Source organism: Borostomias antarcticus (assembly GCF_949987555.1).
Source record: "Borostomias antarcticus genome assembly, chromosome: 19".
Taxonomy (NCBI): domain Eukaryota; kingdom Metazoa; phylum Chordata; class Actinopteri; order Stomiiformes; family Stomiidae; genus Borostomias; species Borostomias antarcticus.
In genome coordinates, this window is record NC_140252.1 from 8,721,127 (window position 1) to 8,734,528 (window position 13,402).

The 13,402-nt window shown below is 44.8% G+C and overlaps 1 protein-coding gene across 3 annotated transcripts in view; it reads right to left on the reverse strand.

The window, feature by feature from the left end:
* nbas (NBAS subunit of NRZ tethering complex) overlaps window positions 1-13,402 on the reverse strand; it is a gene marked incomplete at its 5' end in the record, with an annotated part of 391,676 nt that overhangs the window by 257,033 nt on the left and 121,241 nt on the right. For all 3 annotated transcript variants that reach the window (XR_014630909.1, XR_014630910.1, XM_084453787.1), the window contains one exon: window positions 8,915-9,027. Coding sequence is in view for 1 of the 3 variants with exons in the window: in XM_084453787.1 (XP_084309913.1) it covers window positions 8,915-9,027 (113 nt within the window). The remainder of the gene's footprint in view (window positions 1-8,914; window positions 9,028-13,402) is intronic.

Consider the following 13,402-nt stretch of genomic DNA (forward strand, 5'->3'; position numbering starts at 1 on the left):
GAGGGGGCAAATTGAACTCGCACTTCCTCGTCGCAAATTCGGATATGTTTCTCAGCCTCCAGTTGCCGGCTGATGTCAATATCATATCATCATCATATCATTCGCTATAGCTCGAATGCACACAGGTCGGAGGTAGGTATTTTGCCACTTGCGACTTGCCACCTCCGACCACAAACGAACGCACCATTAAACAGCAACTACAGAAATGTAGGTTAGCCTACATCAGGGCTGGACTGGGACAAAAAATCGGCCCTGGCATTTTTGGCCCAGACCGGCCCACCACAATCGGCCGGACACCACCCACCAGTACGAAATCCTTGCAGCCCCTTTAAATACGCAATACCACCGTACTATTTCCCCAAACCACGACAAAGATGAGTAAGTTCCGTGGACAAGTGTACCAGTGCAAATGGACGAGTGTACTCACTCACTCTTGACTCCCTGGTGGTCAGACGTGGCCGTGGAGTACACAATCTCCATACTCAAGTAACAGTTACAGTACAAGAAATTGTCAAAGAAAAAGCTCTGATAGAAGTCAAAGTATAATTTCAAATTATTTATTAATTTATTATTATTATTATTCAAATGTTAGTATAGAAATATATGTACAAAGTATACAAGTAACTCAAAATGTTGCCTGTGAACTCCACTGGGCTGAAAGGATCTCCTCCTCAAACAAGGCAACCTTTAAAAGAGTGAGAGGGAGAGACAAAGAGAGAAAGGTGAGAATGATAATTGATGGAGTTAAATGATCACAGTACTGGTCCAGTATCTTCAATTGAGAGCAATGTAGAGAGATAGTTGCATGTATTTGATACTTACTTAGTAATAAAGGCTGCATGGCCCTCTGGATACCCTCAACAATAATGGCATCTCCTGAGAGAGAGAGAGAGAGAGAGAGAGAGAAAGAGAGAGATAGAGAGAGGGGGGAGGGAGAGAGAGAGAGAGGGAGAGATGAGACATGATCAATGATAAGTCATACATGATTAAATGACAGATTCAGATGATCAGAGTTGCATGAATTGTATACTTACTTACTGGAAAAAGGCTGCATGGACCTCTGAATACCCTCATCAACAATGGCATCCTGAGTGAGAAAGAGGGAGGAAGAGAGATGAGACACGATAAGTGAGATAAACTATAGATTCAGATAGTAACAATATCTTCTAGAAAATGTAAGCAGTTGCATAGATTGTAAACTCACTACTTACATAAAAAAGGATGCCTGTGAAGTCCACTCCAGTTAAAAGCAAAGTGCTTCTTTTCAAACAAATGAGGGCAACCTTTGATAGAGAGAGAGGGAGAAAAGGGGAGACAGAGAGAAAGGTGAGACTGAGACATTATAATTGATTGAGTTGATCACAGTACTGGTAATTACATGATCATAATACCTTTATCTTTACTGGAAAAGGCTGCATGACCCTCTGGATACCCTCAACAATAATATCCTGACAGAGAGAGAGGGGGGGGAGTGAGAGAGAGATGAGACATGATCAATGATCATTTTAAAATTATAAATGATTAAATGACAGATTCTAGAAAATATAAAAACATAGTTGCATGTATTGTATACTTACTTAGTGGAAAAGGCTGCATGGCCCTCTGAATACCCTCATCAACATTGGACAATGAACCACCCAAGTTAGGGCCGGGCATCCTTTGAGAGACAGGGGAGGGGGGGTAATAATGAGTCACATGATCACACTATCTTCAGTCTAAAAAGCTGCTACATTATTATGAATAATTTTATAATAATAACAATTTCATATCAACTTACTATAGGTTTCCTCAGTAGCTCACTCTTCTCTGACACTTTGTCAATGACAGTGTCTGTGTCCAAAGCAACAAGAACGTCTTTTTCAGTGGCCATCAACATGAAGGCTTCCAATTTGCTGGCAGACAGGCTGCTCCTCAGTCTGCTTTTGATATATTTCAGTGTTGAGAATGACTTTTTTAACCTAGCCCCTTAGTAACAGTCCTGAAAGGAGCTAGGCTTACCAGTCAACTGGCTGGTAAATTATCCATTACCAATAGATTTTTAGCAGCTAGCCATTGGCTAGTAAATGGCTAGGGTTAATTTTGGACCATGGCCACACACAGCTAACGTTAGCCTGCTCCTTTTTCTTCGAAGATATAACGTTAAGTAGCCCAGCAGCAGCAACACTGCTAGGCTAGGCCAGAATAGATAACGTTAGTAATAGCGCTAGTGCTAATTGCCAAGCTACTGACGTTATCTGGCTGGCCTAGACAAACAGTGTTAACGCTAGCTAGCTCAAACGTAGCTAGCTACGACCCGATTTGCTTGGCAGGGAGGTGGGTAGCTAGATAATGCTAGCTAGCTGTACCTAGCTAATGCTAGCTGGCGCTAGCCAGCAGATAGCCGTCACCCATATTCATATTTAGCTATAGCTTTTTTTAGCTTTCAGCTATATTTCCTTACCGTTTCAACTACACACTCCTCCTGCTCACTCTGTCCTTCCTCGGCCCTTTCATGTCTCTGTCCCTCCTCGGCTTCCCTGTCCTGCTCTCGGCCACCATGGCCACCAGCCACCTCTCCTTCAAGTTCGTGTTCAACATGGTGTTGCTGCACAACTTCGGCTGAGGCTGTAGACGTTGAAGCAGCCCCTGGCGCAAACATATCAGTAATTTTTGCACATGTTGCAGCATCCGCCTCAAGACTTTTAATCTTTTTAGCTCGTAATTTCTCTGCGCCCCCCTTGCGCTTTGGTTTACTATACTTGTCCTTATCCATCTTTCTCCATCCACTGACTTTTGGCTCTCTAACGGCCCACGCAAATGACACCTGAAACTAACAGAGGGAGGGGTGGGGCCTACATATGATTGGGCCAGCCCAGTGTCAGTATAGAAAATGGACCAATGGGCCGCTGTCCCTGCTCTATGGGCCATTTGTTAGCCCCCAAAGAAAAAAAATAATAATATTTTTTTTTAGATCGGCCCACAAGTAGGTCCGGCCCACCGGGCATTTGCCCGGTACGCCACATGGCCAGTCCAGCCCTGGCCTACATGGATGCAATGCATTAACGAGCAAAAAAGGAACTACTGGTCTCGCCGTCTCACTTGTAAAGTCGGGATGTAGGCTAATAATCTTAAATATCAAACGTTTGATATTATCGGGGCCGGTGCTAAAACGCCAATGGTATAGTGGTGGAGAATGACGCCACCCGTGAGGTAACCGAGTTCCAGTAGACACTAGCCTACAAGAACAACTCTGAACAAAGAATGGCAGTCAGGTTATGATTAGTCATTGGTAGGTCCATGATTTATACAGCAGGCCATTGTGGGTAGACTCTCCCCTTCTGTCTTTCTAACCGGAAAACATAGCATTTATGCGTTAAGGTCTCCGGACACTATTTACTCCACATATAGTACCGTACTAATAGAGCCTGACAAATTGGATTTGAATAGCCTGGTTATTAATTTTACTAGGCTAAATTGAATAATTTATCATATAAATAAATGACCTGCCATTGTTTTCAAAATAATACCTATCATACCTGCCTTATGGTAGCCAAGAAGATAACTAGCAGGTTACCTACCAATGGTGACCAGAGTCCTAATAGCCACGTTGACTGACGGCGACGACGTGTTTACTCAGCTACTTTAGGGAATACAGTAGGACCCCACTCATCCGAACTGAAGAGATCCGAACCTCCCGGTCTACCGGACAGGCTTAAAAAACTTTTTTTAAATTTTTTTTTGCCTGCTATCTGGTTACTGGTGGGCTTTTCATTACAGTACTGTACCCTACTGTGAATAAAAACAGAACTGTATGTAGACCTACATGTTGCCTATAGGCTGTAGTCTACTGTCACGTTTCATTTCTTTGTAACTTTAATGTCGAATGCAAAATGCAAACGAGTCTGCTGCGCGAGAGCTGCATTCCTTGGTAGCCAGAAAGCGCGTCAGCAACCTGAAGCAGAGGAGCATCGAGTCATTTTTCGTTCCCAGTTAATGGACTTCAGGAACACAGACGTGTTGTGAGCATGTAGATTAGCCTAGACCTATTGTATTTGTTAAATAATAGCCTACAGCCTAGGCCACGTTAGCCTACATCTGTTGTTTTAGAGACTTTCTTTTAGGCTACAATAGCCTAAGACACACAACTTGTCTGTCATTTCATTTATTTATTTATTGATAATCATTTGCTCTAATTGTTCTAATGTTGGGTTGTTTTTAGGCTATACCATGTTGTTCTGCGAATACAGTAGCCTATCGATGCAGCGTAAGCCTCATTTGAGAATAAAGTACTGTATTTGATCAAAGCACGCACTCAAGTGGAAATTCGGTTATTTTATTATAGGCTACTGTAGGTCTATTATAGGCTAGGCTGTATGAGTTTAGTTGGCTATTTGATTGCAATTTTGATGCATTTTCACAAGTAATTAAGGGTATTTATTGGTCTATTATGAGTCTATATGAAACAAGTATACCACTTATTGAATTTGGTGCATTTTAACATATGTTCCAGTCATCCGGACATTTCAGAGATACGAACGACCTGCGGTCCCGTTGGGTTCGGATGAGTGGGGTCCTACTGTAGCACAAGTGCTCACGTAGCGACGTTAGCTACGTACGCGAATAGCACACGTGCTCAAGTAGCGACGTTAGCTACGTACGCGAATAGCACATGTGCTCAAGTACCCCCGGCCCTGACGAGCGTTTGCTGGGTTAGCTACGTTAGTGAATAGCACACGTGGTCACGTGGGGACGTTCGTCACGTGTGTCTGCTCAGTTAGCAAATAAGTGGCACTTTCCACCCCCCATACACACACACACACACACACACACACACACACACACACACACACACACACACACCACACACAGTCACTCACACACCCCACACACACATCACACACACACACATGCACACCACACAGTCACACACACCAATGCTTCAGTTCTAATTAGGCCATCAGACAGATGTTGTTTGATCAACAGCTGATCCATAAATAACCATATATTTAGATATCAGGAGACAGAAGGAAAGAGAGAACAAGAGAGAGACATACAGAGGGAGAGAGACAGAGAGGGAGGGGGATAGAGAGAGAGAGAGAGAGAGAGAGAGATAGAGAGAGGGATATAGAGAGAGGCAGAGAGAAAGGGGGAGAGAGAAAGGGAGAGAGAGAGAGAGAGAGGCAGAGAGAAAGGGGAAAAGAGAAAGGGAGAGAGAGAGAGAGACAGAAAAAGAGAGGGAAGAGGAGAACATCCCCTCAGCCAGCTGGTCCTCCTGTGCCTCAGGACAATCTGGCCAAACCATCACTAAACAAAAACACAACTAGATTACCTACTGGAAAAATGACACAAATGTTCAGTAAATGAGCTACTTGGCCCTAAATGGAGAATACACAGTGGCCTGCTGTCTGACCACGGTTACTGATTCAAACTGAGGAAGATGTTTACCAGGAACAGGATCAGTGAGCCCAGCCTGACAATAGAACCAGTACCACAGAGACAGACCTGCTGGTCTAGAGAGGACAGGCAGACCTGCTGGTCTAGAGAGGACAGACTGACCTGGTGGTCTAGAGAGGACAGACCTGCTGGTCTAGAGAGGACAGGCAGACCTGCTGGTCTAGAGAGGACAGGCCTGGTGGTCTAGAGAGGACAGGCTGACCTGGTGGTCTAGAGAGGACAGGCCTGGTGGTCTAGAGAGGACAGGCAGACCTGGCGGTCTAGAGAGGACAGACCTGCTGGTCTAGAGAGGACAGGCCTGGTGGTCTAGAGAGGACAGACCTGGTAGTTTAGAGAGGGCAGGCTGACCTGGTGGTCTAGAGAGGACAGACTGACCTGGTGGTCTAGAGAGGACAGGCTGACCTGGTGGTCTAGAGAGGATAGACTGACCTGGTGGTCTAGAGAGGACAGACAGACCTGGTGGTCTATAGAGGACAGACAGACCTGCTGGTCTAGAGAGGACAGGCAGACCTGGTGGTCTAGAGAGGACAGGCTGACCTGGTGGTCTAGAGAGGACAGACTGACATGGTGGTCTAGAGAGGACAGACTGACCTGGTGGTCTAGAGAGGACAGGCCTGGTGGTCTAGAGAGGACAGGCTGACCTGCTGGTCTAGAGAGGACAGGCTGACCTGCTGGTCTAGAGAGGACAGGCCTGGTGGTCTAGAGAGGACAGACTGACCTGGTGGTCTAGAGAGGACAGGCCTAGTGGTCTAGAGAGGACAGACCTGGTGGTCTAGAGAGAACAGACTGACCTGGTGGTCTAGAGAGGACAGGCCTGGTGGTCTAGAGAAGACAGACCTGGTGGTCTAGAGAGGACAGACTGACCTGGTGGTCTAGAGAGGACAGGCCTGGTGGTCTAGAGAGGACAGACCTGGGGCCTCATTTATCAAAGAGCGTGTAAATTCAGGTGTAAAAGAGGGCGTACGACGAAAACGCGGAAAATGCACAATGTAGCGTACGACGAGAATATTTACACGCTTTTCGGATCTATCAAAAATGTCGTATGCCCTTTTCTGCACGGGAAATCCGAGACGGGCGGGGAAGAGAGCGTACGCGCACGCACCCCGTGTTCCGCCCCCTCCACGCCCTAATCCAACCATATATGGTCAAAAGCATGAGTGGACAAACGTGGTTTCCCGGAAGGAACCGGCTTAAAAAGGTAGCGTGGAGCACCCAGGCGGTACATTGAAACATGGAACGAAGAGCTAAGAAGAGGAACTTCTCGGAGACGGAGGTGCATGTGCTAGTTGGTGAGGTCCACGTGAGGAAGGCAATCCTCTTCGGAAGGTATAAATCGCCTACGTTTGTCTGTTTGCTCCTACAGCTTAGTAGCCTACTTTAGCTACGTGTTGTGCATCTAGGATTGGGCATACACGGACATACTGTAACATGTGGCTGCGAGTGAAGCAAACATTCTGTGGTAGGCTATGATTAAATTAGGACCAAAAACAGGGAACAATAACGCAGATGACCACTTCATAATGTTAGAACACATTAAACATTTTCCCCTCTGGGAAATTAAGACTCATCTAAATCACCCGGTAAATCACAGCATTTATTTGACTGCCAACAGAAAAACATATCAAATGAATATGTCTGCACAATGAAATGTTTAATGCATAATCAAGTTCACAGACAAACTCAAAGAAAATGATTGAAATTGTTTCTCCAGACTCTGACGTGGGGTGGGACTCAGAGGAGGGGGAGTCTGCAGTGGTCCTTGACCACCTCCAGCGCCACGACCTCCAGTGCCTCCACCTTCTTATCAGCTTTGAATATATATCTTGGCAAACATAACACGGGATGATGTACAAGGAGGGGACAGATACCTAGTGAAAGTACTATTGGTTGCTAGTAAAAAGACAATAACGAGGGCTTGGTATAAGGTGGAACGCCCAACCAAGGAGCAGTGGTGGGTGTTGTGGAGGAGATGTATGTTAGGTTCACGCATGCATTGAGGATGCATGAAGGAAAGTTTGAAGGGAGATGGGAAAAATGGATGGATTATAGAAGGAAGTGTGATGATACCACTAATATTAAAATTGTCATATTTGAGTAAGAAAAAAAAGCTGCATGGATGGAAGTACCCATAAGCTGTTATTGTAAGTTTTTATGTTTTATTGTATTGTCGTTGTATGGATGGAAAATGCTAATAAAGATTAAAGTAAATAAGACTAAATATGTATCTTGGCTATGCACACACCAAGCCAGCCGTCACGCGCAGCGCCTGCCTCCAGTCTAGCCCCTACCCTGCTGTGCGCCAGGATGAATGAGTCATGCGTGGAGCCAGGCCACCGTGCCACTACACTTGTGATGAGCATGTCGGCGTCACATATGATTTGGGTATTTATAGTGTGCACATTTTAGCGATTCACATAGACGTATTCATTCACTGATTGTGCCCTTATGTGGGTGCAGTCGCCATCGCCGTCACCTCTTTGGAGTTCTATCTCGGCCAGTAGTAGATTCATTTAGGCTCGCATTACGCACAGGAGGACTGTCATTTGTATGCTTACCAAACAGCAAACAGGTCCACATGATCACATATTACTGACAATCTAATTGGTCAATTATTGCCGTTTGATGGAGTGCCTGCATTAGGTGTGTGACATATAGCGCGGAAAGGTTTTGGACAGCGCATAGGTTCAGTTTGGGGAACAAATCCATATCGGACCATGAATGAGCCGGTTAGAGGACACGTCTAATCTTGCATTGCGATATATGTTTGTGCTGAATTGGGCTATTAGCCTACATGTATGTGCGTTCATGAACTGTCGCTCTTATTCTCTCCGTCAAACATAGTAATTCACCGACGCACCACCTGCGTCGCCAGTTCCCCCTGTGTTCAAGAAGGGCGTAGAACACCGTGTAAATCGGTACGCCAACTGGAGAGGTGTCCTACAAAAGCGCGGAGAAAGGCGACTAAATTTTCGCCCTTACGGCTTGATTAATCGCAATGTGGGGGGGGCAAATGGCGTACGCCTGAACTCGCGAAAAAGACCGTGTAAAAGAAGGCGTACCTCAATGATAAATGAGGCCCCTGGTGGTCTAAAGAGGACAGACCTGACTGAAACGTGCATATTTAATACTCACTGATTTTGATTATTTTATTGTTTGATGGTTGGTTAGTTTGTTGTTCCAAATCTATTTTTGTTCAAATCTAGTATTTGTTGAAGGTTTTGAAATGACAATGGATATTTACAGATTCTGTGATTTTGGTGATTGTTTGTTTACTATGCTGTTGTTATATGTATATTGTGGCAACGGAAAATGCATCTTATCGCGCCAATAAAGCGCTGTGGATTGAAGAGAGAGAGAGAGAGAGAGAGAGAGAGAGAGAGAGAGAGAGCAGACACATACTATTCACAACCGTTATTTGTGTTGCCTTGGCACGACAAACAAATCTAGTTATAACACACGCACGCACAGACAGCGGTATTACCTTGCAAAGGGAGGATTTTGACATTGAAGTCCTCCAGCTGACAGAGGGCGCTGATGAGGTCCAGTTCCTCCTGCACGGCCGGGGGACAGTCCGTGATCAGCTGGAGACACGCCCTGAGGGACAGACAAATGACCAGACCAGAGGACCAGTCACAAGAAAGACAACCAATCAGATACATCCAGAGAGAGTAAACCAAGACAAACCCTGAGGGAAAAACAACAGACCAACCAATCATATCTCGAGAAGCTATTGGACACAACCAGTCACCAACTAGCTGGGTGTAGAAGGTGGCCAATCAAGAGTTTGGAGAGCAGTTTAAGAGAGAGCCTAGTTTGACTGATATTCCGTGCAGGGTTGAAAAATGAGCCAACATGTCCTCCAGCTCTGTGGAAAAGGGGCTGGTTAGATGACAACCCTTGTTCTAGCTCTGCAGAACATGGACTGGTGAGGTGCTGCTCTGCCCTGCTCTGGCTCATAACATCTGATAAGCCCTCAGGAAGAAATGGCCAATCAAACATGGCCTGAGAGAGAGAGAGAGAGAACCAATCAAGTAAGCCCAGAGACAGAGAAAGGCACGCTTGCTTCTAAGCGATCTACTGCACGGCTGACGTTACAGCTTCTCTTTTTTCAGTTGTTCTCAGAACACGATGGATTAAAAGAACCATTTATGAGATTACATAGCGGAGCGCTTACCATGTAGCTACGAGTTTACTCACACACACTCCTCTATCAGGGTTACTCTCACACACACTCCTCTACCAGGGTTACTCACACACACACTCCTCTACCAGGGTTACTCACACACACACTCCTCGACCAGGGTTACTCCACACACTCCTCTACCAGGGTTACTCACACACACACACTCCTCTACCAGGGTTACTCACACACACTCCTCTACCAGGGTTACTCACACACACACTCCTCTACCAGGGTTACTCACACACACACTCTTCTACCAGGGGGTAATAAGCAAGGATGTACTTTTCATCAGACGCGCAAAGACAAATGGCAGAAAATGAGAGAAAGACGAAGCAAACATAAAATTACCTATTTATTTACAAGCCTGGGATGAAGCAAACATCTTGAGAAACAGTGTATGAAGCGTTTCTGATGTTAGTGTCGTATCAAGAGAAAATATTTCCTTAAGACATGTAGGAGCTGGAATGTCATTTAAAAAAGCAGACAATTTTCTTTGTAGAAAAGTAAGGGAGAGAACAGTCCTTATTAATAAGATGGTCTAAACTAAAAGAGCATTAGTTAACAATGATAAGAACACACACTTAATGCCAACAACTCCACTCCATTTTCTCTGGGCAGGAGTCATGGAAAAGTCTGTCACCTCTCTCTCTCTCTCTCTCTTTATCTCTCTCTCCCTCTCTCTCTGGAGAGAGTGGACCTTCATTGATGACATACTTGTGTTATGGAAATGGATTTGGAGCGTGAGATGGATTAAGAGAGTGTGGGAAGAGACGTGTGAGATGTGCCAGCATAGCTGGAGTGCCTCAGCTTCAAAAATCCCATTCCAGCGTGGCGGGGGACGAGTGTTCGGATTTACAGACCCCAAGTAGGTGATGTCCTCCTACACACACTCACAGACACTGAAGTGTTGGATGTCACAAAACATTTCACAGACACACATTCATACAGACACACACACACACACACACACACACACACACAGACAGACAGACAGAAACAGACACACACACACGTTGCCGTAGAGCTTGGCTCACTTGTTTTTATTCTCATTCCAAAAGGATTGGAATAATTTGGCATTCAAATAAAATCAAACTTTATTTATATAACACATTTCATACACAGAGGCAACACAATGTGCTTCACAGAAAAGGGGAGAGATTTGAGTGTGGAGAGCCAGCCCACACGTTCCTCAGTCTTCCTGCCAGTTCCAGTCCCAACATGGCTGCTAACATCACGCCCTGTGAGTGAGTGGGAGAGCGGAGCGCTGTGCTGAGACCCAAGCATCTGTGACATGCGGAGGGTTGGAATAAGCCACATAATTCCACAGCTCTGAGAGGCCTAGCTTGTGGAAGTGGCTGATGGCCAGCACCAGCGCATCACTACCCCTGGTCCTGAGGGAGGCCTGCTGAGACCCCTCCCCTCACACAACTTCATTCATATTCAAATCAACTGGATGGATGGATTTCCAAGCCCCATGAAAAGCATGATCTTCAGTGAGCTAATGGATTGTGGGAGAGGGGGTGCTTCTAGTTCCAGCCAGGGTTGTTAGCCGTGACCGCTCCGATAGCAACTAGCCATGAACAATGTACTGCATTTGCTGTGCAACATCAACTGTCCAGTTGTCAAAACGAATTGCCAACAAACTGACCAGTTATTCTCCCCACGTGCGCTCAGTCTCCCCGTCCACTGCAGACCAGCCATTTAAAATAGTCAAATAGTTCAGTTAGGATTTCTTAAGCAAAGATACAATAGCCTATGAGATCTGAGAGTCCAGGACACAGCCGCGTTTAGGAATAGTGATTGTTATTTAAAAAATGATTTAATGGAATTCTAAAGTGGGGCTATTACCTACTCAAACATTAAAATGGTAGGACAGGGAGTTGAACCTGCAAGCATTATGTTTCAAGTCTGCTGCATTAATGGTTGTGCTGCTTGGACAGCCGTGTTTGGGTGCGCCTTGAATCTGTGTATCATGCGTTGGTAGCCTCCCTCCGCCCACTGCAGCTGGAACAAACTGACTAGCCTAGGCTACTGCTGTTTCTCTCGTTCTGCTAGGCTACTCACTTCAAAAATGGCTGAGTGATTTGTGCAACAGCAGTTTCATTGTTAAATAGGGCCTATATTTTCCTGATGGGTTGATTTTTTGACTTTTGAAATATTACAGTTATTTTGATAAAACTGACTGGCTCAGAGGAAAAGCAACAGCTTGACTGTCAATCGTGACTGGGTGGCTGCCCATGTAGGCAGTCAAATCAAACAAGCTTGACGTTTATTTGGAAACAGCAAGCTAGCATAACTTGTTTAATGGTATTTCATTTTGATAACTGGTCAGTTGATATATGTTGAAGCAATAACTCATGAGAGGGTGTGGTATATGGCCTATATACCATGGGTTGTGCTGCGGTCATACAAGCACAAGCCGTGGTATATAGGCCATATACCACAACCCTTGAGTGAGTTATTGCTTTTATACAACGGGTTAAATATTTATAGAATCAAAACCTACTATTTCAGTGTCTTAATATCGATTTTAGTGAACTGCGCCCAGAAAGATAGTTCCCAAAACTATCACGTTGCTATGGAGTTTCAAATGAGGATCAATATTCCTGGAGGAACAGTGATGACATCCCATAGTTAACATGGGTTTGGAAATGTAACTGAAATGGAAATGATCCGTTACCCTTCCTTTCAGCAATGTGTCTGAGTCCTGGATATGACCTAGCAACCAAACACCTAGCTTGACAACCTAGAGCAGGGGTCTCAAACTCGCGGCCCGCGGGTCATTTCCAGCCTGCCACACCACTCCATCCGGCCCGGGACATGCTGTCAGAAATATAATGTAATAATTAATTGTGCATGGCGCTGGTAGGCAGGCCTACAATGCGAAATTCAATTCGCTCCTACGTGGGGCAAAATTCTGTTATTGTGCGCGAGGTGAATGCTGCATAGTCACAGGTGCAATCAATCCACACATGACTATGAACAATGAACGGAATGCAGTTAGACACCGAGAGGTTGTTTTCATGGTTAACTAACGTTAGGAACACAGACAGCTTCAAGAAATATGGACATTGCAGTATTTTTTGTGGAGTTCAATGGAAATGCTACCTGCCTGATATGCAAGAACAAAGTCGTCGTTCTAAAAGAATATAATGTCAAGAGCTATCCGTTACTAAATATGGAGAGCAGTGTCATAGGGAGATGAGAGGAAAAAACGAGCCACACAGTTGAGAGGGCTAACGTCAGTCTTTCAAGATAAGTGTCTAGCAAGAAATAGAATAGTAGCCTACAAATGTATTCAAGTGTCTGGTAAGAAATGGAAACAAACTTGAACTTTAATAAATGCAAGTACAGGTCCAGGGCAGGCTTACAGTAGTAATGCATCTTGCAGATAAAACAGAATAAAGTACAAATGTAGGCTTCAAGATAAAATAAAAGTAAGGAAAAATGATTTGCAGCACTAACTGTTAAAACATATTAAAATGAATGGAAACTGGTTTGAATTTGTATGATGAAAATGTTATTTATGGAATAGTCTTGCAACATTTAGAGACTGAGTTGTGAGTCTAGTTATGGAAATGAAAAATTAAATTGAAGTTGACATTGAAGTGAGTTGAGTTGACGATACCAGCAGTGGCCCCAAGCCAATTTGAGTTTGAGACCCCTGACCTAGACTAATGACGTAGCTACTGTAAGGCACCCCTGATCTTGCTAGCTTGCCACGATCTAAATGGATCCATGCATATTTACTGTGCAACATATCAATTGCCCAGTTGTCAAAACCAA